The 23556-nt window shown below is 44.7% G+C and overlaps 5 protein-coding genes, 1 long non-coding RNA gene and 1 other non-coding gene across 13 annotated transcripts; 1 reads left to right on the forward strand and 6 right to left on the reverse strand.

Annotated features, from left to right (window-relative positions):
* Nucleotides 1-464: 464 nt before the first annotated feature.
* Nucleotides 465-1641, reverse strand: lncRNA:CR44564 (long non-coding RNA:CR44564). Its single transcript, NR_124967.1, has 2 exons — nt 1204-1641; nt 465-981 (listed from the first exon to the last, which is right to left on the reverse strand). It is a non-coding gene; the product is annotated as a long non-coding RNA:CR44564 (long non-coding RNA).
* Nucleotides 1642-1715: 74 nt separating this feature from the next.
* On the reverse strand, nt 1716-3806 carry CG6479 (uncharacterized protein). Of its 3 annotated transcripts, none has more exons than NM_001275052.1 (5): nt 3701-3806; nt 3340-3644; nt 2673-3262; nt 2287-2616; nt 1716-2227 (listed from the first exon to the last, which is right to left on the reverse strand). In NM_001275052.1, exons 1-5 carry the CDS (start codon nt 3721-3723, stop codon nt 1865-1867), a joined length of 1611 nt encoding a protein of 536 aa, NP_001261981.1. In that variant the 5' UTR covers nt 3724-3806; the 3' UTR covers nt 1716-1864. The 3 variants fall into 3 exon arrangements, with proteins under 3 accessions (NP_001261981.1, NP_648968.2, NP_730256.1); NM_140711.3 differs by having other exon boundaries at nt 2673-3280; NM_168723.2 differs by lacking the exon at nt 3701-3806 and having other exon boundaries at nt 2673-3280; nt 3340-3680.
* A 646-nt stretch (nt 3807-4452) lies between these two features.
* Nucleotides 4453-4524, reverse strand: tRNA:Pro-CGG-2-2 (transfer RNA:Proline-CGG 2-2). The gene has a single exon. It is a non-coding gene; the product is annotated as a tRNA-Pro (tRNA).
* Nucleotides 4525-4822: 298 nt separating this feature from the next.
* CG13727 (uncharacterized protein) lies at nt 4823-5860 on the reverse strand (the record flags this gene model as incomplete). The annotated part of the gene is made up of 2 exons (NM_140712.1): nt 4823-5337; nt 5467-5860. The coding sequence occupies 2 exons, from the start codon at nt 5858-5860 to the stop codon at nt 4823-4825; spliced, it is 909 nt and encodes a 302-aa protein (NP_648969.1).
* A 733-nt stretch (nt 5861-6593) lies between these two features.
* brv2 (brivido-2) lies at nt 6594-9240 on the reverse strand. 2 transcript variants are annotated; one of them, NM_001275053.1, is made up of 5 exons: nt 9079-9240; nt 8674-9012; nt 8161-8532; nt 7385-8103; nt 6594-7302 (listed from the first exon to the last, which is right to left on the reverse strand). In NM_001275053.1, the coding sequence occupies exons 1-5, from the start codon at nt 9211-9213 to the stop codon at nt 6723-6725; spliced, it is 2145 nt and encodes a 714-aa protein (NP_001261982.1). In that variant the 5' UTR covers nt 9214-9240; the 3' UTR covers nt 6594-6722. The 2 variants fall into 2 exon arrangements, with proteins under 2 accessions (NP_001261982.1, NP_648970.2); NM_140713.2 differs by having other exon boundaries at nt 8674-9240.
* Nucleotides 9241-9490: 250 nt separating this feature from the next.
* On the reverse strand, nt 9491-14210 carry Mip (Myoinhibiting peptide precursor). Its single transcript, NM_140714.4, has 2 exons — nt 13924-14210; nt 9491-10599 (listed from the first exon to the last, which is right to left on the reverse strand). The coding sequence occupies exon 2, from the start codon at nt 10595-10597 to the stop codon at nt 9962-9964; it is 636 nt and encodes a 211-aa protein (NP_648971.1). The 5' UTR covers nt 10598-10599; nt 13924-14210; the 3' UTR covers nt 9491-9961.
* Nucleotides 14211-16365: 2155 nt separating this feature from the next.
* CG7692 (uncharacterized protein) lies at nt 16366-22600 on the forward strand. 4 transcript variants are annotated; one of them, NM_001316448.1, is made up of 7 exons: nt 16366-17123; nt 17676-17788; nt 17855-18281; nt 18337-18587; nt 18650-19243; nt 19302-20115; nt 20211-22600. In NM_001316448.1, exons 2-7 carry the CDS (start codon nt 17702-17704, stop codon nt 22007-22009), a joined length of 3972 nt encoding a protein of 1323 aa, NP_001303377.1. In that variant the 5' UTR covers nt 16366-17123; nt 17676-17701; the 3' UTR covers nt 22010-22600. The 4 variants fall into 4 exon arrangements, with proteins under 4 accessions (NP_001303377.1, NP_001261983.1, NP_648972.2 ...); NM_001275054.1 differs by having other exon boundaries at nt 16963-17123; NM_140715.3 differs by lacking the exon at nt 16366-17123 and having other exon boundaries at nt 17586-17788; nt 20208-22600.
* Nucleotides 22601-23556: the final 956 nt, after the last annotated feature.

Genomic DNA, 23556 nt, shown 5'->3' on the forward strand with positions numbered 1-23556 from the left:
TTAAAAGTGGCTCCTTTGATATGTTCAACGATTTTCTTGTCATCAATTCAAATAGTTGCAGCTCTTTGGTGGCCACTTTAATGAAGTTAATGGGTATTTAAATTTCCTGGGCTTAAGCCAACTTGAACCTGATTAATTATACTTAAAAGTGCCTTCAGTATTTAAACAGAGTATAATATTTATTATTATGCCTATTATATATTTATTTATTTATATATAAACTATACTAGGCATTAGGTCAATATTCTTTAACATTATACCTAATGCCCTACTTATGTCTTTGGTCTTATAATAAATGCCATGGATTTACTCAACATGTCTTGAATCAGAACATCTATATCCGTTTACATATTTACTTTAAATACAAAATGTTCACATCCAACTGAATAGCAATGGCCATTGAGTGTTCACACCTTCCGCCACTTTTCCTTTCTTCAGCTGACAAGTGCTCCACTTACACTTTTCCTCTTTGCCCGTGCCACGCCCCAAAGACGTCCTCGTCTCAAGGATAGTTAAGCTGCTTCAAAGCAATATTAGATGAAAATTTGTGTAAGCCGTAAAGAAAAAGCCCATTCAACGAGAGTGTGAGACGATTGCCAATCGAATTTAATGCGCATTTATTTTTAAAGTGCCATCAGCTGGGAACACACAATCCGCCCAGCCACCACCCATCAAAGAAGGCTTCTTTTGTCAACAGCAGGGTATTAGGAGGAGAATCCGCCCGAAACCCAGCCACCACCCACTCGGGAGCAACCCAGCGAGCCGCACTAATCAACACAATTACGAAGCAGTCGAAGGAAAACTTTTCTAATTGGATATGAAGACGCGCACATGCGTTTCTTTAAAGGAATTTTACTCAAGCAGGCGAGGGTCCAAATATTGTGACAAGAAAATGGCTCGGCACAAGGAGATACTAACGTTCCACGCTCCAAGTTCCAACTCCAATTCCCATCTTAGGCATCGCGTCTCCCGACTCCGCGGCTGAAATGCTTTGACAAATTATTTTTAAGCCAATTTACAACTTGAGAAAAAGTATCAGGAAAACATATCACTCCACACACACACACACACACACACACACACACAGGGTGTGTGGTTCGCTTCGGTTCGGTTGGGTGGCTGAGTGTGTGTGTTTGTGTAGGTAAAGCAAATATAATGCGAGGGATAAAAGTGTAAAGTTGACAACCCAGGCACATTACTCACCCGAGGTGCCAGCCATCCAGCCATCCGGGCATCCGGGAGTATGGGCGGCATTAAAATAACCAGCCAACCGATTCAACGTCAAGCCAGAGCCCAGAAATGAGCATGGCCAAGAGAAATGGTAATGTGACTGGTCGAGAGGGCCCAGGTCCTGCTCGTCCTGGCGCCTGCTTTAGGGGTCTCCGTTTGCGACTCCTTCATTTTGCACTACTTTGGAGCATTTTCTCAATGTCTCTCACTCGACAAAATGTCGACAGCGTCGGCGGAAACCATTAATTTTGTCACTTTCGGAAGTGCAAAGTGGCGAGCATGTGGGAGCATGTCGCTGGCCGAGCCAATGGCCAGGTCACCAACTGGCTGGTCAATAGTGAGAATCATGAAAGGGCAATTAAAGTCGGGCACCTGTGTGCACATATCCGCGAATATAGCTTACCGCCGACTGCCAAACAAGTTAATTGCACAGACCGCAGGCCACACGACACTTGATAACCGCGAAACCACAACAGTCGTAAGTTGGCTTAATAATTACAAATGTATAATTTCATAGTAACGAATGATGAGGATTGTCCAGTCACCAAACGCTAGTCGAGTCACAAAGGATCATGCTTAGAAGTAAGGAGTGATTAGGGGTGGGATTAAAAGTCATAGCCACTAGTTCCACTGTTCAGTCTTCGATGACGCACATGATGTTGATACCACTTTTGCCAAGATTTACGCACTCCAGAGCAGAGTCCTGGTGCTGTCGCATATAAATTAGGAACTGTATGATAACGTAGAACAGGTTATTCCTATCGTAGACGCAGTTGTGTAGTTCTTTGTCGCTGATAAAGTTAAATTTAGGGTTAAGTGGGTTGCCGGTACTTAAAATGGCGCAGTGGGCCTTGTTGTGAACTGCGTTCACCACGTCCTTGGTCGAGCTCTTCTCGTCGCGAATTAACACGTAGCGGGAGTGAAAGGGTCGTCCGCCGCCCTGCGGCAACGGCATCAACTGGCTATCCAAGTACACGCAAAATAAATGGAATATTATCTGCAGAATGAGGTTACAATTAATCAAGAGTGCTCAGTTGCGGAATTTCGTATACTCACAGCTGCATCGGTGGGCAAATGCTCGTCCCGCTGCTGACCGTTGTGTGTTTTGCCCGAGTACCAGCGGTAGTCAGCTATGCAAGAGCCCTGCGCAAGCTCCTTGATGCGCTGCACCAGGTATTCCTGGTTGCTGAAGGTGTCCAGGAAAGGTAAGAGCATGGGCAACATGGGCGCACACGTCTGCACGAACTGCTGGTTCTCGGCTGTTTTGCGTAATCTCTCTACACTCACAGATCCAATTTTAATGTCAATCAGAGCTCGCTGGCGGAAAACATCGTCCACATAATTGATCTCTTTGACCAAACGCTGAAGTATGGTCGTAGAAATCCACTAGAAAATGGTAAGACATTAGTACGTTGCAGTGGAATATTGAACGGGATGCTTACAAATCTTAGGTTGGCCACATATTGCGACAGTTTGTCCGTGGATATGCGCTTGATGACCTCCGAATTGCTGTCCCTAAACTGAATACCGCCAAACTCCTCAATCGAGGTGGGAGCATTTTCCGTAGAAACAGCCGGAGGTGGCGATAGTTGATAGATGGTGGTCTTGAGCATATAGGCCGCATTGTTGCAGTAGTTCCAGAAGGAGTTGGCCGATCCCATGCTCTGCACATTGGGTGTATCCGAGCTGTCCATCATGCTGCGCTCCCGATCCGCCTGCTTCATTAGACTGGTCAACTTTCGTGTATCGGTCATGAAGTCATCGCGTCGCACCTCCGCATACGGGGACATATAGGTAGACTCGTTGCTCAGATTGCTGGCATTCAGCGAGTTGTTTCGAACCATCGAGGAGTTGTAAGAGGTGTTTTGTTTCGTCTGCTGCGGCGTCCTTGTGGGACTGGGGCTGCGGCGCATGGATTGCGAGCCCCAGCAGGAGTCCTCGAAGGAGGAGTGCCAGTTGATGATGGGTATGTCGTCCTCTATATCGCTATCCGGTTCGTAGCTGCGTGGTTTCATCACGGCTCGGGAGCAAACTGTACGAAAAGAGTTCTCTATAGGAATAAAAGTGGTTAAGTGGATGCGTTAGAACGGGTTCCTTTGGATTCCTCACCTGCCTTGCCATCAAGCAGCCACTTTTGGATATCGCTACCCGTAACTTGGTCACCACCAAACCATAACCACAAATACTTGCCGAAGCAGGCGAGTGCACTTAGGCCAATCAGGGTCGTAATGGTGCACTCCGCCAGGAACCAGTAGGTCCTGTAGGCGGACCGACATGCCTGCCAGAGGTCGAAGAGGAGTAGCGACAGCAGCACCACATTTATGGAGCACCACTTGAGGTAATGCCGCGCTTGGGCGCCCTGCAATCGCAAGTCCAGGCTGCGCTGCACCACTGGGTTTTTACTCAGCGGCGAGCTGAGGAGCATTCATGGGTTAATTTTCTGAATTCTACACTAGTTTCTGTCACTTACCAATTAGTCCGTGTAAAATTCATTGCCTACTATGTGATAATTATTAGAAAATCACCTGAATAGGTCGAAAATGCCGGGAAAACTTGTTTGTAAGTGATAGCACAGACAAAAAGTTAGAATACCACAAGGTCAAAAAATAAATACCGTTTGGAATGAAACGCGTTATGTACTTTGTTGGCTCAAGATACCTTAGCGGAGACACTTTCCCTAGCGAAGACACACACCTATCGGCGATGTTTTCTTTGGTATGGATCAATATCCATGATATCATATTTTTTAATAGAACTAAAATTATTTTTATGATTTTTAAAATGATTTTTTGTTTATCCGAATGTTTAAAGCTATTCACCCACTCTAAACGTATTACTTATCAGCAACTTTTAATTTATCATTTAAATGCAGTGTTTTATAATATTTTTTAGAGTAGTTATAAAATTAGCTGTTTTTTAAACAAATTTTTTCTCTATCTTCAATATATTATGACATAAGCCGTACAAAACCGAAGACTCAACAATTTTGCAACATTTATGAGGACGCTAAAAAATTCCTTAATTTAATTTAATTTAGTTTGTTTTTAATGATATAAAATAACTTTTAATTTATTTCATTCCCTAAGTAAATTGTATATAATTGTGTACACATGCAACTAAATGTGTATTCTCAATAACTTAAAAATATTTTAAAATAAATATTTATAAAATATAACTTTTTTGTTTAAAAATTATACATTCCTTAGCGCACTGGGATGACTGGGGCTCGTCCGGGAATTGAACCCGGGACCTCTCGCACCCGAAGCGAGAATCATACCTCTAGACCAACGAGCCGGTTTGAACCTCAGTCGACTAATTACGCAATCTAATGTAAAAAAAAAACTTACATATAGCCATTACAAAAGGTTCCACAAGTCACTTAAAATTACGTTATCTTATTCTCTCCATATAGACAACTAATTATTAGGCTCTCGTAGCATTAGACCCTTAATTTAAATTATTTAAATTATTAAAATTATTTAAATGCCATCACTGACTTTAAATAAAAAACACGCTTGTAACTATATGATATATTAAAAATAATATCTTATATATTGTTTCCTGATTTAATACATTTTCGAGAGGACGGTACTTAGATAGAGCTATTCAGTTTTGCATCAGTATTCCCTGATCGTAAAGCCCGCTTCACTGCCCTTCTTCTCCTTCTTCGTTTGCCAACGACTGTAGGTCCGACACCCACTCCCACACCGATCCCCGGAACAGGAGCTAGTTGCAGCAGGAGAGGATTACTGACCAGGGCGGCGGCGATGCCCAGAACGGTGGCACTGGCCAGCGGAATCAGGAAGCTTTTGGCCAGCAAGGCCTTTGGTGAGATCTCTGGCGATCCCTTGTGGGAGACTATCTCGTGGGAGTCGATGGGGTAGGAGCTGTAGGAGTAATCCACTGCTGGCCCCGGGTAGTGGCCATGTTCGGGTCGAGGTCGATAAACGTGGTATGGCACCCCTGCCTCTCCGCTGGAGGAGTAGGTGTGCCCAGGAGCAGGTCCTGGCTCATAGCCATGTCCGTTGGATGGTCCGTAGTCATACTGATAAGGTTGACTGTCATAGGCGTAACTTTTGCCAGCACTTCCACTGCTGCCATAATGCCCTTAAATAGTATTAAATATATTTTTAATGAAATCTACAATAAACAACAGTCATCAATTTCAAATATTAATCATTTTAAGTTTGAGTTTATCTTTGTAGAATATATAGATTGAGTAATCTTTGAACTCACCCACGCTTATTCGATCGTGTATATTCCCACCTAGTTTCCACTTATCATAGGCCTGGCTAAGGTTATCATTTAGGTCACTAGCTTGGGAGCCATGAGCTCCTCCAAAAGGCGGCAGCGCACCAATGGGCTTGGATATGAAGCCAGCTGCAGTGCTATCCAACTTGGATGACGATGAGCCCGGTCCGCGGTAGAACTCCGGGGGAGGATCGTAGCTCTTGGCTACTGCGGAGCCCACGGGGTCCAGTTTCACGATAGCCTGTCGTTTCCGCGGCTGCATGGGCTGCCAGGACTCTGATTCCTTGGACGCGTTCTGTGCGGATGCGTGCGCTATGGTTAGAAGGAGACCGAGGCAAAGGCCAAAGGCCAAAAGTAACTTCCCTTGGGACGCGAACATGTTAACTGAGTGCGACGCCTGCAGACCGGCGGATTTTATATGGGTCCCGGTGTCGCCATGTCGTCATCTGGAGTGGGTGCCATTACAAGCGCTGGCGACAAATTGCAGTCCGACAATTTCAAACCGTCGCCGCTTGGCTGCTGGCATTGAGACGTCTGCAGTGCGTTTCGGGAGCGATTAGTGCCGCCAGCTTGGAGCCCCTTCAAGATTTGGCCACGCGGCTCTTTCCACACTCTTTCATCAGGCATTATATCAGGCGGAGGCAGCAACGAGCATGTAGTTGCCAATTTGTGCCTCTCTTGGATTATTGAAATAAAGCGTGCGCACCCAGAAATCCATAGCCCCCGCGACAGGTGAGCACCCAGAAATTAGTGGAGTTATTCGCGCCCTCGGCAAAAGAAAACAAAAGTCCCAATCTGTGTTTTAATTAAATCATTTATCGCTGCTTATTTCTAAAGTCGCGCTGCTCAGCGAAGGGGAATGATCGGTGGTGAAGTGAGGTCGCAGGGGGCCGGAAAAGTCACATTTAGTGCAATAGAAAGCACAACCTATAGAAAATGATGGAAAGTGTTGCTAGAACTGCTCTTTCTTTCTCTTACTAGAATATATGGTCATTATCATCCGATGAAAAAATTTAAATAATAATAACCTTTTAAACCCAATGCTTGTGTACTCAATTTTTATATCACTGGAAGCAGAGACTTTCTCAGACAATCAAAAACCAAGTTGATGTCTTTCTTAGACTGGAACGCATTTATTAATGCCGTGCGGCATAAAACAAAGTAGTTAATAATACATAGCAAAGTTCGTGAATATGAAAAGCCTTTGTGGTTATCAACTTGCCATTCGATCACGGCGATCATCAACGGCGCTTCCGATACATTTCCGGCATGTCGTCGGGATCGGAGTCGGATGCAGGTGGTGTGGGCAGTTTGCCATCTTTGTCGCCCAATACCATTCGCTCGAGGATCTCAACCTGGAGGTTCAGGATAGCCATCAGCTTGAACAACTTCTCTCCGCGCAAACGGTAGTCGGCACTTCGCTGCTCTTCCGTCAGGAGTGCCCTTTTCAACTCCTGCGGGCTCTTTATGAGGTCCCTTTTGAACTTAATCAGTTCCCGCCTATTTAGCTCTAGTTCCACATTCTCGGCAACAGTATGTCCACGGGATTCGTACGTCTTTCGCAGGCATCGAAAGGCATCGCCAAAAAGATCCGCATACTCCACGTGCAGAAATTCCAGGAAGGTGATAGACGACCGATTCGAATGCTCCTTTAGGATCCTGCTCGTCTCGTTGAAGTAGTCATAGATAACGGAGGCGAAGACGTTCATCAAGATAATCGCCAGGAGGAAGACCAGTGCTAGGTAGAGCAAGATCCCTAGAATACGACCTCCGTGGAAGAAATCCGCAGGATGAATGTCACCGTTAAAACCCATTGAGTACCTGGATAAATTAGATTAGTTCATGGTTGAACCTAATGACTTGATAGCTAGCAAATAGAGTTGCCATGTTTAGGGATACGCACCACATGCAGGTGACCACGGACTGAACCATGTGACTGAAGACCACTGCGTTGTTTCCATTCGGCACCGCCAAAGTAATGCCAATGGCCATGAGGACTACCAGAATAATTACACCCAGACTGGCCACTGCCCGCCAGGCAGAGAAGAGGGTCTGCGTGAAGTGCTGGAAGACGGAGGCAAACTGGAGCACCTTCCACAGCCGCAGAGTGGTGATGCACACCAGGAAGCCCTTCACGATGAACAGCATTTGGTGGAGGCGCAGTGGACGCTGGAAGTCGAGATACTGCCCCTTGGTGGCCGTCTCGATAATCTGCAGCAGGGCATCCGTCTCGATGTCGCGCATTATTGCCAGAACGGTCAGGAAGACGTTCAGTATATATATGGCCAGATCCACCATAGTCCAAGCCTCGTGGGCGGCGGCCGGATGGTGCCAGATCTTCGTGAACACACCGCGGGCGAACAAGATGACCAAGACTGTGTACACGAACAGTATGAGAAGCTCAGAGTTGCTTCTCGTCTCCACATTTCCCAGCATTGACACAGAATCCACATGCACACGGGGCAACTGGATCCCGAATGGGCTGTTCTCCACACGCAGAGTGATCAACGTGAAAAGGTTGGCATCGGCGTTGTACATCGTCAAGTCGATAAACAAAGCCGAAGTATTTTTATCCAGCCAGCTGTAGTCTCTCAGGTATTCGATCTGCTTCAAGCAGTTTATCTAGCAGCATTTAAAATTTAAAAAATATTTAAGAGTATCTCCTAGTGTTATCCAAACCTTTGTGCTCATCATGAGCACTACGTAGCCGGCCACTTCCGGGTAGTTGAGCAAATAGCCATAATGATCGTAGTTGAGTAGCAGGCCATTCAGAAAACTGGGCTCGAACTCGGCCGGTACAAAGGGGTCGTAGATACGCCAGAACTTCTCCGTATAATGCATCCGGTGATAAGGAAGACGCCACTCGGGCGCATACGTTTTCTTGTCCCACTCGGGCTTGCCCAGTCCAATATGGCAGTCCACTGGGCGCATTTGGCGAAGGCGAACCACACCGATCTTCTGCCACTGTTCCATGGCCCACCAGCCCTCGTAGCCGTTGGTTTTCTGCGCGTAGAAAGCCTCGACTAGGGTGATCTTCATATAGCTGTGTACCTAACGGATGACTTAGGTTAGGACCTTTCTTGGAAGTTTTATGTATATAGGTCATATAGCATACGGATTATTTTGGACAATTCGATTGCCATTTCTTTCGAACGTTTAAGTACATAATTAGTAACAAAACACATTTCTTGCCTGGTATATAAAGTACACTTGCGACAGGCCGAAGGTGACCGAGGTATTGTCCCAGAAGAGGCGCTGCATGTTGTTGGTATTGTAGTAGTTAGTATGATCCTCCTGCAACACCACCATCAGCATCAGGGCAATAAAGTAGGAACCATAGAGCAACAGGTCCCCGGCAATGTGCTTGTATTTCTGGTTTAGCATCTCGTTCGTGTGGCCCTCAGAGATCAGGAGCTCGGAGCGCAGACTGCGTAGCCGGATCTTCAAGTAGCCAATGTGGTCCATAGTGGGCCCTCCCTCCTCCGCTCTATAGGGCGGATCCTCCTGCGGCCAGGTGGCATAATCGATGCTCTGAATGAAGAAACGAATGGGCTCCAGGATAAGATATTGGAAAAAGAAGACCAGGACGATGGTTACCAACATCGTCTTGAATCTCTGGGGCTCGTGCATGAATCCCGAGAAGATTGAGACCAGAACGAAGCACACCATAACGACACATGTGGTCACTCCGAAACACGTCAAGTCCTTCCGGCTAATACTTGAGAGATTCATTTTAACTGGCGTTCTTTGAAATTGCTGCAAGCTTGAATTAAAACTCAGTAGATATAAAATCCACGCTTGCTGCTTTTGATTTTATAAGTCCATGAAATTGAAACACACGTTCATATAGTAACTAGTTTTATGCCCTTAGAATGAAAGGGTATGGCATTGTCCTTCAGTTTGTCCATCCGCCTGAGATTAAGCATGCAAATCAGACTGATTTTATAAAATGATTTTAATTTCAATTATCCAACCCAAACAAGCCATAAAATCGATACTCATTTCGAATACTTTCAACGTATTTGTATTTCGTATTAATAGTTGCCATTTGGTATGTATTGATGTATATTTAAGTATAAAGATATATGCACAATTCATTAACTTAGTTAACGTTTCTAAATTAAAGCGATATTCTTCCGAAAGTTCCTCTTGTATACGTGGAGACTAGGTGCTAGAGTAGATACATAGTTGACTAGACATACCGACATATATGTATGTAATGCGTATAATACTGGATGATCGAGGCGGCGATACGGATCGCCGGTCATCAGGATCCGGTGACTGGCGAGCGCTTTCATACATTTTCGGAATTGACTTTCAGTGGCACGGGACCGGGAGAAACTCCGGACAACCTAGTGCGACATGGACACTAAGAACGGAAACCCATCGCGGAGGAAACACACATGCTATATACGGTTAGATACAGGTGGATTAGTTAGTCTGGTTAAGTTTTCCTGTGCTACGGCGATTCTCTGCGAGATTAGTTGCTGGGCAACTGGGAGCGCTTGCCCCAGCCGCCGTGGAGCTTCTGCCACTGGTCGCGTTTGCCCCACATGCCCTTCAGGTTGTTCCATGTGGGTTCGCGCTTACCCCAGGCGCCCCTGAACTTGTTCCAGCCCTGCGCCTGCCTCCTCTTTCCCCAAGCGACGTTCATGCTCTTCCAGGCCCGCTTTTCCACATCCGGCTCGCCTGCGAGATCATCGAAATCCTCGCCAGATTGCGATTGCTGCTGGAGCGGCTGTTGCTGCTGCTGCTGTGCGGATTGTCCACTGGCCAGCCGCTCGAAGGTGTCCCAATCGATGGTGTTCGTGCCATCCGTGATTACCAGCGGAACAAAGTGGCCGGTCATGTAGATGTCCGGATCGCTGACGTCTCCGCTGGAGGACCGCTTGCCCCACGAGCTCTGCAGCGACTGCCAGGCGCGCTTATTGTTGCCGTACAGGTCGCTCTCGCTAAGTTGGTCCAGTACCACCTGTTCGGACAGGCCTCCGCCTCCTGGTTCATTAGAGGGTGGACTGCCAGCACTACCACTGGCCACCAAATTACCGCAAGCGCTGCCCAGGATGAGGAGCACCATCAGAAAGCCGTAAGTTCTCCGCGTCTTAGTGTGAGCCATAGCTGTGGAAATGTTAAATTAAAAATATAAAAAAATATAATTAACATTATAAAGATAAACGTTTAATAGTTTAATAATGAAGTGTAAGCTTCTGAAAAAGGACCTTTCATGAAGACCTTTTAAAATATTGCTTGAAACCAATTTTGAAACTCAAAACAAAAACTATATGAAATTTAAGATACAAATAGGTAAATTATTATACCATTAAAACATAAAAGGAACTTAGCTTTAATTCAAAATTAAATTCGATCGAAATTCCTCTCAGTGCAAAGGTGTAAATATGAATGAATAAATGCCTGACGAAAGGCCGATCCTGATGAGCCAGCACAACCGCACTCGCGGAATGCTCAATTAAGTCGCTGCCGACGCCACTCGACTGCTCCCTGGGGGACCGGGGAAGTCCTGGAGAGTCCTGTGGCAATCATTTCCGCCCGCGCCTCGGAATTACTGGAACACGCGCAAGAACAACAAGCGAGCGGGAACAAGCGTAGCGATTTAGCTAAATAACCTCTCTAATTGAAAGCGGTGGGGGCCACCGGGTGGGCGGAATTGGGTGGTACCCACCTTCGGCAGGATAACTGAGCTCATGCCGTCTGCCGACCGCTGCGTTAAAAGGCAGCAGCGCATAACAGTTACAATTTATGGTCTATTAATGTCCTTTCAGAGGTAGCAACCAGCGGGGCTACTGAGTTGTAGGCATTTCATTGGGCTGACTTCGGAATGCCAGTAGGCCAAACAATGGGGGGGGGGGGGGTTTCATGGGGCAGAAAGCCAATGTGCAGAGATGATTGGCAACCGGAGAAGGGAGAATCGCAGTCGATAATGATGCCTTAAAACGTTGATACGCTGCCCCGCAGTCAAGATTATGGTGCTGTTTACGCACTGGCTTAAGTGCCTTGCGATTGCACTTGCGGCCAATCGACAGACTAGACAAAAGCCGGAGGAAAATTCACGGAAAATTCAGTGGCTGTGGGTGGTGGATGTGGGTGGAAAGAGCAGCGCTCGTTTGTTTGCACTTCCTGCCAAAGTAGTTTTCCCTATGCGTTCGCATGAGCACCGCCACCATATTGATTTGCATACATTCTAGCATTAGCTGTCAACAAAGCCACATCCTGTTATAAGGACTCTCCAAGAAGGCGGAAACGTTGGCGTATTATGCTTTCGTTATTGCGTATTTTCGCAGTCCACATGCATAATGAATTTGATATTATTAAATCCCTTACTATAAGTGGTCGGTTAGTTTTATTGTAGTGTTCATGCCTCATGAGCCTCAAATAAATACTATTAGGTTAAAAGTCCTTGTAAAACTTTAATAGTGAATATCGATCTATAAATAAAGCTGATAATTGCTTTCCTATTATTCCTTTTTTAATGATTTTCAACGTGGCTATACGAAATGCTAGCACATATTCGTGATGAGCTATCAAAATACGTGTATATTGAAGTACCCCAAAACTTGCCTACAACCATCCCTAATGGACAAATCTAATCCCTTAACTGCCCCGTTTCTATTGGAATTAGCAAATTTGCCGTAATCCCCGTCCGATTTTATGGTCATTGCGAATCGGCAGCAGCTGGTTGGCGCCAACATGGAAAGTCATCGGCCGGGAATCAACTATACAAAGCCCACTAAAATCGGAGCCACTGGGGGGCAGAAAGAACGTGGACATGGTATCTTATCTGGAAGGTCGCCTGATTAAATGATGTAGCTGGCCGCCCGCTTAGATTGGCGGACTAATTGAGAAGCGTCGGCGGTGGGCCAACCGGTTGCTGGATGCGACTATACTCCGCATACGGATGTATCCCCTAGCTCCTGGCCAAAGACCAAGGACTCCTGACTGATTGTCCGAGTGCGGAGTTGGCCGCTTTTTTTCCGGCTTCGCCCGGACTTAATTTGTGCTCTTGTCGTTGATTGATTGACGCCGCCCAGATGAAAGTTTTAGCGGCTTTGCGCCAAATTATAATATATAGCCACCGCGATGATAGAGCACGCATCGAATTTTATGACCACACCCCAACCACCCCGCAGCGAGGATAGGATTGGATGGGGTTTGGGGGTCAAGGGGCAGGCAAACGTGCCGGGTGAACTTGTAATTGAAATTAACTGAAAATATTTATGGCCCTTGTGGCTGACATTCCTTCGAATTTGGTAGTTGACTTGCGTTGCTCCATTATTAATTTGCCAGCCTGTTGCCAAATAATTCATGTGGTGTCAGGACGGAAGAGATATCCTTCGTCCCTATTGGCGACTCCCTCAAGTGTGGCAAGTGGCAAGCAAATTTTCGCGCCAAAATTAAACAGCTCCATGCAAATCGAATTCGGCAGCTCGCCTATTTTTCGCATGTCTCGATAAATAGCTGGCGCAAATATTTGCCAAAGGATGGCATTCACCAATAAGTATTTTGTTTAAATAGGTTTCCTGCCCACAACACCCACGACACTCTGCTCAAGAACTCGTCGCCTGTTGCCGCTGAGTGTGAATCGAAGTATTCCCGGGGACATGGACATTAACGAAAAGTCGTAAATAAACAAAATATCCGCAAAAGAGTAAATATGCTGCTCGTCTCAAGCAGGTTAGCCGTGGGACACCCGTATTTTGTCACTTCAATTTCCAATGGGTTTGTTTGGCAAGGGAGTTCTGCATAATTTGGCCAAGTTTCGCAAATAAATTTACGTTGATGAATCTTCTACTTTTCAGAGGAAGCAGACTATTTTTAAAATTTTGTAACCTTTTTACATTTGAATTTGTGAACGAACGAAATGTGATGCAAATATTAAAAATAATCGCGTCATTGGGTTTTAATGAATAGTCAAAAGGGCACACATTAAAATGTTCACAAAATGAAAACTTTTCGAAAAAATAAGTGACCTTTATACATTTTTCATTAATTAACAAAAATTAAAGTGGGCTCACGCCATTCACAAAACCCAATGTTTTATTAATGAGATGGATTAATATATCAATCGCAATTTTCAAGTTCACTTATTTTTATTTTAAATTTTTTAAGCACATAAAAAAAGGTAAGTTAATTTCATAAATAAATATTTGTAACACATTCCTCGAAGTATTCATTCTTCAGATACTAATTTGTTATTTAAAAATGATCTTTATCTTTGAAAAGGCTGGCTTTGTCTGCTTATTCGAAATTAATTTAAAAGGAAAATGTTTAGAACTGCAATTGAAAAATATTTAATAAATTCCCGAAAAAAAAATTAAAATTAAACTAGAAAATGAACCACTAGAATTCACTTTGCAGTTCATTTCCTGGGGCTTCAAAGCCTCAAATCGAGTTACGAGCATATTGAATATCGAACGAACCACTTACCTGACTATATATCTCCTCGCGATTTTAGCGTACGAATTATTATTGAGGCCAGCGGAAACTGTGGCCAGCGTTTTACAATTTTATTTCGGGTTTGCTGCGCACTCTTTTATAGAATTTTTTTCGACATGAAATAGCGTTTTTAAGTGAATTTACGGGCACGAGTGCAATTCAATTATAGCGCTCTCACTTGACCGGTGTGAAACAGATTTCGAGGAGCGTGGCAACTGGATGTCCTGTCCTGGCTGTTGGCTGTGCGCAAACCTGTTGATCAACTGCTAATGATACGCAGCCCGGCGCGGCGGTCGCTTATAAATCAAAACGGAAGCGAATCGACGCCCGAACGGCCATCCATGTGTCCACGAAGGGTGCTTCGTTTAGGTGTGTGTGTGTGTGTGTGTGTGTGGACAGGAATGCCGGCTGCGCACGCACACAATGGCAGGGGGATATGGATATCCGCTTGTCGACTGTCGTTTGTGCAACGGAAGTGGCCGAAAAGTGTGTTGCCTACTTAGCGGGGTACGTGTTAGTATAAGTGTAAGTGTAAGCGAGCGTAATGTGTGTGTGCGTGTGTGTGTGTGGGTGAGTGAGGAGAAACCCCAAGTTTAGGGCACACATGCGCGATTGTTTGCTCTGACTCCCACCATCCGACAATGGCGGAGACCATTGTCGATCCCCTGGGGAAACCGAGCCTTGTACTCATTCAAATTCAGGTACACGCACTCCTTGGGGCATTTAAAATTAAACACTCCGCACACTTACAATGGAGCAAATGGAACGACTGACGACAGCATATTGCATATTGCATTTCTTTGTCACCGGGTGGCAATTGACCAAACACAAATACGATTCTCGCCACTTACCAACCACCGATGTACCTATGCCCACAGCTCCATCCTGAATGCGACTCCACAGCAGGATGCTTAGGATCCGGAGGAGAACCCTTTTAGTGCTTCATGAATATTTATGGCGACACAGCGCCTCCTTCGTTTTGTTGCTAAAAAACGAAGGATAAAAAGAGCTTCTTCAATTACAACTGACGTCCCAAAGATGTCAAGTGGGAGTGTGTGTTGCGCTGTGTGGTGTTGTGTTGTGTGTGTGTGTGTGTGTGTGCGTTGCAGCGTATCGCTTTCTATGCGGGCACATCAACAGGTTTTCATTTGTGGCCATTTGATGGGACGCCGAATAAACGATGATGGGAATATTTATGACACTCCTCTGCCGGTGCGTATAATGAATGGGCCATGGGACCCCACCCGCACCCGCACCATTGGAGCGCTGCAGAGTTCGTCCATCCAGGAGATAAGCTACGTAGTTACTAATTGATTTGGCCACTGATAAATCGCTGCCGACTCTCAACGCCGATGACAGCTACATGTGTCCGTTCCTCCGCAGCACTAATAAAAAACTTGATCGATTATGACGCTCTTTAGCGAGAAAATCAAATGTTTATAGATGATGGAATGTGCTTATTTAGAAATGAAAAAGTATTAATTATACCGTAGAAAAGGACATTCATAAGGTAATACACGAAGATTGGATGTTGGTTGCAAATTAAATTGAACAATACATATCTGTTATTAAAGTAATATTATTTCTTTTAATATTTACCTTTTATATTATCCATGCTGAAAGGGATTTTTCTCAGTGCACTTGATGGTAAGTGAATTGCAGCAGGAGCAACAGAAGCAACAGACGCCCAAACGATTGTAAATCATTTCCATTTACGTGTCTGGCCTAATTGCAGGCATCCGACGGAGACCTTTGAGCGATCCATTTGGATACGTCACCACTAATGTTTCATTTGCATGGTGACAAAGTGAATTAAATGGGTTCGCCTTAAAGGCGGAACTTTGGCCGTACAATGGGAGAATGCAGCGAAGCCCCGCCCTGACCAAACGCCTTTTCCGTTCTCCTGGACGCCACATTTGTGTGGGAATCCCTCGGTGCTTCCATTGTGAAGATGATGTAGCTGGCGCTGTTGGCAGCTAATAATAATTTGTTTGCACTTTGCATATGCCATCTGGACAACAAAGGCCGGGGCAGCCAGGACATTCGCAAGACATGGGGAACACAATGTCCCGGGGTCAAGGCAAACGTGCTTCAGAACTCTTATGTCCGTGCAAGAAATCACTGCGTTGGAATAGTGGGTGTATTGGAGTACTTATTGGTTTCGAATTTCTAAGCAAGCCAAATTTCTCATAACACATGTGCATTTATTTTTCGTGTTTTATAAGTCAGGCCAAATTCCCTTGAAAAATCATTATAACAATTATTTTTCTACATATTAAGTGATGGTAATTTTGAAAGATTTCAATGTCGCACCTTAAGATGTCTTTATGTGCTTCTCAAGACTGTATATCGATAGGCTTATATGTTAATTGCTTGTCATTTCAATAATTATCGCGTCACTTCAATAAGAAAATTGGTTAGTTGCGTTTCATTCTCGTCGAAGTTCACCAGTTCCAATTTAAATACAAAATCATTTGTCAGTCCGGTATTGTAGTGAATAATTTGCGATTGCACTTAATGTTTAACCAATAGCCTAAAGCATCAGATCAATATTGATACAATTCCCAGAGTTTTTTTCCGACTTTTTGCTGCTTCAGTCCGGTTGCACATTGCCATCCTAGTGGCCGCATCGTGGTGCTTGTAGCTCCCATGTTGCTGCTTCGAATTCCTTCAAAAATTCGCTCCTGGCAGTTCAGATGTGGCAATTGATGATAAAAGTGGTTTGGCGACGGCATCTAAACTTTTGCTGCTCTGCGCGTTGTGAACAATTTCTTTTTCCGCAGTAGTCTAGGTTATGTTCTATCAGGGCCTACAAATGTGCTCGTCGCACGTGCATTCATAGGTGGTCCCAGCTTTCAAGATGGCAAATAATTTGGCAAATCTTCCAAAATGTCCTGTTCATGAATCGAATGTTGTACATATCTGAGTGGTTTCATAATTAACAAGTTAATTACATTTTAGCTGTTTCATTACTTTTATACAAAATCAATTTCATAACTGAGTATTTAATTATTTTATAGATGAACACGTGTTCAGTTTTTGTTGGTAGTCAACCAAGCAGTTAATATACATATAAAAAATCCGCGTGTTTTCGCCCGGGTAAGTTTTCGTCGCGTTTTTCGTGTTTTTAGAAAGTTTCCAGAAATTTCGATCTTCGAGAGGAATGCGAGGTCTGTTGAAAGGGACTTAAGGTAAGTTTAACAAAAGGAAGCTGGTTTCCTTTTCCTAACATAGTATCAGGACAATTTCTATATGTACAAATGCAAAGAAACGGATTTCAACTATGGAATATTTACTACGTTAGAATTTTTATTACATTGAAAAATTTGTAATATCATACGTTTATACGTATGTATGTACGTTGATCATACTTATACGATAATATAAAAAAATTAAAATAAAGTCAACCATAGGAATAAATATCGATTATATATATAGCTAAAAAAAAATTCCATTCCTTATTGCATTTACAAAGTGCATATATTTTTGTTGTATTTTTTTCAAATGTATTGTTCAATTACTTTTGCCTGCGAGATAAATTTAAGTTGGCAACAATGGCCCTAGCGAGTTCACCTTCCCCATTCAGCAATTACAGCTAGTCTCGTGGTTTAGCGAGTACATGAACCTCGAGATAGCGCTGCCACTATGTTTAAAACCATCCACTTACGGTAATCGGCGTCAGCTGTTGCAAGCTAAATAAAACTAAGTACAAGCCGGCTGAAAAACAAATCGACTTTTCGCAGGATTGTCATGAATTAGGTACTGCGGAATGGATCTAATATTTTCTCAGGATGTGCACGATGCAGAAAAGTTCCTGGATTGTGCGGAGAAACTGGAGTACGATGAGTTCTCGGCGGTAAGGACACGCTTTGGACATATATCCTGAACTCCCTGTTTTAATGGCTTAAATCTTGATCTACAGAAAATGTTTGTATTCTGCAATGCGCACAGCGATGTGGATGTGTTTGAGCTAATGGGCAATGACCGGTTGTCGCAGTTAATCTACGGATGGGAGGTGTGCCATCTGCCCACCAGGGATTCCGAGTCCTTAAAGGACCCAGCGCTGCGTCACATGGTGCGGGTTTTAGCGCACCACTCGCTGCTGATTTGGTTTAGCCAGGAGTGGAAGACCTGCTCCGAAGGCCTTAAGCAACTATTGCTCTACAGCCTCACCAAAGCGGTGCCGTCGTTCTACCAGATTGGTGAACTGGCCAATTTCAACTGGTCGTACGTTCTGCAGTTCCAGACAAGGCCCTGGAGCCTGCCCTACCTGCAGCAGCTATTCCTTAACCTGAAGCTGAACAAACACCACGCCATCGAGCACCCAGTTCCTGCGGCATCAGGAGAAGGCAAGCAATTACTATTTTTCCCGAAGGATTTATCTAATCATAGTCAATTTCTTAGAAGTTGCTTTCCTGATACAGGAAGGGATATCTCTGGCCCTGCTGCGGCTAATACAGCTCTTTAATGCCGGCAACTTTGAGGCCGTGAAACAGCTGGCGCTTCGGATGCTGGCTGCTTGGGTGAAAGCACACGAAAATGATCAATTTGTGTCCTTTGAAGGGGATAAAAACTCAATTACACTAATCGGTCATCTATACCTCTTGACTGTTTTTGTAAGAGATGAAAATCGAGGCTTTGTAATAGATAATTTGGTAAGGAAAACATACATGATACAACATATCAAACACAATGTCATCATAAAACCACTCCTTAGATGTACAACATACGGTTCTATACCCAGATCATGCAGGAAGCTTCGATGTTACATGACATTAACTTTACGCCAGCTCGGCTTATTGCCCACGTTTGCGTGCGTCTTCAACTCGGAAAAAATGGGTTCTTTGAGCAAATTGGGTTTAGGAAATTCAAATTCAGTCTGGTCACTTCATTCGCCGTCATGCTGGAGGTCTACGCCAGCTATGTGCTTGGGAATCTCCTGATGGAGCTCCAGGCGCTCAACGAACACGATTTTCTGGAGCACCTGCCACAGTTCAAAGAGCTAATGTATCGCTATGTAGAGGAGCGAGAGAGCAGCGAGCGCTTCCTTCTAGAGGAACTCAAGAAGAAGGAAAACCAGCGAAACAGCCACTTTCAACCACATGTAGTAGAGCTAAATCTCAACTACCAGCAGCAGATATGCAAGGGAAACCGAGCCAGCAACATAGGCGACTACAAGAACTGTGATGACGACGAACAGATTCAGCCTGAGGTGGACGAAGAACAAGATAGACAAATAGATCCGGTGTTTCAAAATGTACCAAACAATGAGGAAGTTTTGAGCTTTGTGTACAAACTGCTGGCAGAGCGGGTAAGTGATGAGAACTATGAAAAGGAATTCCTGTACTAAACACAGTGCTTTCATGTAGAATTTTTCAGGATGGACATTTGCTAAGATTGCCCTGCTGCTGAAGATCATTGGACAACAGTTGAATGCAATTGAAATATGGAAATATCATCCCGGATTAACAGTTGATTTTATGCTTAATTTGGAGCAAAAGATGTCGGAAAACTATGCTGACCTAGCCAAGGTATTCTCCGAACATGGGTTTATGGAGGCAGAATTCTGGCTTACGGCTTTCTACCTCCACCCCACATCATCAAATTATAACGAAGTGAGGCGCTGTTCGCGTATTAAGAAAAAACGGCAGGAGGACGACTTGCTACCTGCTACGACACCACAGAACGTCAAGTACGAACTGCTGAGCTCCACCATCGATGTGGACGAGATTGTAAAAATAACGAACCATTACGATCCAGTGGCCGACTACGATCCGATACACAAATCGCTGCAGGCGTTGCGGCTTCCCCGCAGCATGATCCAAGACCTTCTGACCGTGGTCTTCCAACCACGGAATAAACGATACTCATGGGCTCTCGATTGGCACACGCTACACGAGCGTTGCCATGCCCTTCTCAAAAGCCCGGACCTCAAGAGAAAATTTGTGTCTCTTAACATGGCCGAAGCTGGCGACGATTTGAAGTACCTCCAGATCGACTATGCCAAATACAGGGATCGCCCTCAGTTGGACTATGGCACCATAGAAGAGGGCTACGAAAATGCGGTTAATCTCCCAGAGGCTGAGGAAGAAGCTGAACAAACGTCAGCAGTGGATGATGAAGCAGAGAAAGCCAAGGAGCAGAAAAAGCGGCGACCCGCAAAACGCAAATTTTGGGACGAAGGTTAGCAACAAAATCGTTTTCTTTTGAGCCACTTCCTTTCATAATAACTAATAATTCAGTCATACTAATAATTTCAATTTAAAATCCCACAGTAGTATTTTCGGAAGACGAGGAGGAGGCTGCCTCAAGCGATTCGGAGCCCTACTACACAGGAAATGGCCGCCGGACTCGGGTTAGGGCGGCAGCCATGGTAGCCAATGCCATGTTGTCTGACATGGATCGAAGTGTGCGCGGTGGGCGACGATCGAGCTCTCCAGAGACATCACATCACCAATTTCATACGCAGCCCGTCGTCGAGGAGCAGCCAAAAATCGCAGTCCAGCCTCCAAAACAACTGTGTCTACAAGAAACATCTGCGCGTGTCGAAAAGCGTACGATTAGCGAACTGATGGAGTCACGACCCAAATTTACCAACGAAACCGTCGGTTTTAAGCCGATCGCCGACATATGGAGTTTCAAGAAGGAAGAGCTGCAGAATGTGGTAGAAGACAGCAGCAGCATGATAGAGTGCAGCTCGATATTAAACAAATTCAAAATCTTGAAGGCCCTCAAAATGGCCAAAGCTGCAAAAGCCGCCGTGCAGCCATGTTCCCAGCTTGTTCAAAATATCGTTCGCACGGGATCGGAAACTGAAAGCGTAAACTCAGAAACTTCCACGATGGCTACCCACGACTTCAACGAGGAGGAGGTCAGCGAAGGTTCTACCGGTGTAAGTAAAGAGCTAACACCTTCGCCGACCACAAAGTCTGATTTAACCATGGACCCAGAAGTGTTGCAGCCCACTGGTGAGACCAAGACGCATTTGATCCATGGGAGCCTAGAAACTACAAAAGTGCCACAGAAGACTCCGGAGTTTCTGTTTTTGACCAAGGAGCCCGTGAGAACTGGACAACAGACCCAGGAGCCACTGGGAGATGCCTTAAAAACTAGTGACCTAAAACAGGTCATCCCAAATGGACTGTTCAAAGTAGAGGGACTGGAAGCGAGACAGGCGGCCGAAAAGCCAAAACAAACTGGACAACCGCAACGGGATCTACCGAATACAAGAAAACAAAAAGATAAGCTTATCCACATGCAGCGCTTAGGGAATGCTCAGCTGCCTAATGAAATGTCAACGCCATCAGAAACCGGGACAGAAACCGACACCGCGGAGGAGACCCTTCTGTGGGATGGCAGTGATGAGAACCCTAAGAACAAGTGCTTACAATTTGACTCAGTGAACAACGAATCCAATTCCAGATCTGCAAACGATATTAAGGAAATGGAGACAAATCGTCAAATCAACGAATGCCTGACGCGTTCTTCCCAGGTGTGCTTAACCAGATTGACACCACGAGACATAGAAAAACTCAGGGGAGTAAGAGTTCGTGTTAAGCGAACTAATATGGCAAATTTCTATAACGACCAGACACGTCGCAGCCAAAGAAGGCTCACAGCGAGTCTTAACGGTCAGAGCCGCTCCCACACCGAGGACAGCAATGGATCTTCAAACAGCTACAACTACCGCCAATATGATAGGCGCCGCTTCAAGAAGTTTGTGCACATCACATCGGACTCGCCAGCACCTTCGGAATCGTCCACGCCATCGCCGCGCATGATAGCCAAGCCGGTCTTCAAGCACATTACATCCGATTCCTCGACAGATCTCGAGGAAGTGACTCGGTCTGTTTCTGCGATTAGAAGACGTGGACGTGACCGTGGACGCAGTGGGCCCAAGTGTATAACAGAACCAAATGTGCGACGATCGCCTTCCTTTCAGCCGGATGTGATCGAGTTGTCCTCGGACTCTCTTTCGTCCAACTCACCAATTCCAGCCGCAAACCCCCCCATGAATAACTTTACACATGCAATGGATATGGATCCGCTTTACGAGGAGGCCATCATTCCATTCTAACACGCTGTTGACAAGTCGAGCCTGCTACCGAGCCAGAGGCGATGTTCTACGTGCCCGAAACGAATGCTGGCGAAGGGATGTTCGTTGGTTGCGCAGCAGAGGAAGGGAGCAAGGAAGATGAAGTGTATAGCTGGGAAAATCGAATTCGTCTCGGTTGTTAGAATGCAATTAGCCTGGGGCACACTTGGTATTTGCTTTGGCTACCAAAACGCCAGGATTTTGATGAAATTATTTACGTGTACATCTGTTTGACCAAGTTTCCGGCTCCGGCATTGTATTTCGGTTTTTATTTGGACTGTAACGCCGCCCGAGGGCCTTTAAAAAAGGACTCTCATCGAGTCCAGGACAACACTCAATGGAAAAAGCAAACGCATCCGCACTTCAATTAACTGCCTAATTGATGTGCATTGTGGCTCTAAAAAACCAAATTAGCTACACGCGGCGGAGAAGCTTTGTAACATGGATGACGACGACGGCGACACGTGGCTGCTGGTGTGAATTTAAGTGGCATATATGGGATAGATTTTCTTCTCATGTAAGAAACATTGTTAGTAGTACTTAGCTCTTATAAAGATATTGATACAAACTACCATTAATATTCTGTTTAAAACTTCAATATAAATATATTTATATATATTTATATATATAAATATATTTATATATATATAAATATATTTTATAAGTTACGAAAACACTCATTGTACTGATCATACAAGAAAACTGATTAAAAAATAAATAAATAAGTATACCATTAAGTATTTGTTTATTTATATAAAACTATCTTGGTTTTGAAATCTATAAGGAAATTAATCAAACATCAGCTCTACTTAGTACATTTTTCATAACATACTTAGCTACCTTATAAAGCACTATTAAAGAAAAAATTGATGGTGTCACAATTACTGAAGCAAGGTTTATATTTTTTCAACAAAAGCACTCAATTCATTTCCATTAGGAGGAACTGCCTGAAATGTGGCATATTACTAAATTAGCCCCCTCGACACTCAAGTTCTCACTCGTGCTGGTAATTTGCGGCAATTGCCGCATATCATAACAAATCCGCACGTGGCACCCGTCGCCCACTTGAAATTGCAACTCCGATCCTCCTTTAACAGGATTGCCACAGATAGGAATCCCACATCGGCACACTTTGCCACTTGAGCAGCCGTTAAGACCGCGGCACGTGGCAACGCCTGGGTTTTCTACCAGGAGGATGGAGTCCTGTGGGAGTGAGAGCTTTCCGTTGAATACACATGTTGCTTTTGGTAAGTGGAGGCGGCATCCTGGCCACGTGCCACTAACCCGTTTAGCGACAGGCGTAAGCCCTAAACGATTATTGCGGTTTAGTTGCGAAAGGCGAAAGAGTTGATGGTAATTGAATCTTTTGAATTGCAATCGCATTATTTCGATGTGGCGATAAAACAAAATAACAATTTATTTAGTCCACGAAGCACACATACTCTATATATGTAGGAAAGGGTAAGAAATCTTTTAGTACGGAAATGGATTAAATCTCGTCCGAAAATTATACCTACACCGAAAATATA

The sequence above is a fragment of the Drosophila melanogaster genome, chromosome 3L (genome assembly GCF_000001215.4).
Source record: "Drosophila melanogaster chromosome 3L".
Taxonomy (NCBI): Eukaryota; Metazoa; Arthropoda; class Insecta; order Diptera; family Drosophilidae; genus Drosophila; species Drosophila melanogaster.

Coding starts and splice junctions, on each gene's coding strand:
- CG6479 (NM_140711.3), bottom strand. CDS start 3,723: ATGAATTTTACACGGACTAATTG. Junction 3,645..3,700: donor AATTTTACACGGACTAATTG/GTAAGTGACAGA, acceptor AATGCTCCTCAG/CTCGCCGCTGAGTAAAAACC. Junction 3,281..3,339: donor GCTGCTTGATGGCAAGGCAG/GTGAGGAATCCA, acceptor TTATTCCTATAG/AGAACTCTTTTCGTACAGTT.
- brv2 (NM_140713.2), bottom strand. CDS start 9,213: ATGAATCTCTCAAGTATTAGCCGGAAGGACTTGACGTGTTTCGGAGTG. Junction 8,533..8,673: donor AAGTGTACTTTATATACCAG/GCAAGAAATGTG, acceptor GTCATCCGTTAG/GTACACAGCTATATGAAGAT. Junction 8,104..8,160: donor TGCTCATGATGAGCACAAAG/GTTTGGATAACA, acceptor AAATGCTGCTAG/ATAAACTGCTTGAAGCAGAT.
- Mip (NM_140714.4), bottom strand. CDS start 10,597: ATGGCTCACACTAAGACGCGGAGAACTTACGGCTTTCTGATGGTGCTC.
- CG7692 (NM_140715.3), top strand. CDS start 17,702: ATGGATCTAATATTTTCTCAGGATGTGCACGATGCAGAAAAGTTCCTG. Junction 19,244..19,301: donor ACAAACTGCTGGCAGAGCGG/GTAAGTGATGAG, acceptor GCTTTCATGTAG/AATTTTTCAGGATGGACATT. Junction 20,116..20,207: donor ACGCAAATTTTGGGACGAAG/GTTAGCAACAAA, acceptor AAAATCCCACAG/TAGTATTTTCGGAAGACGAG.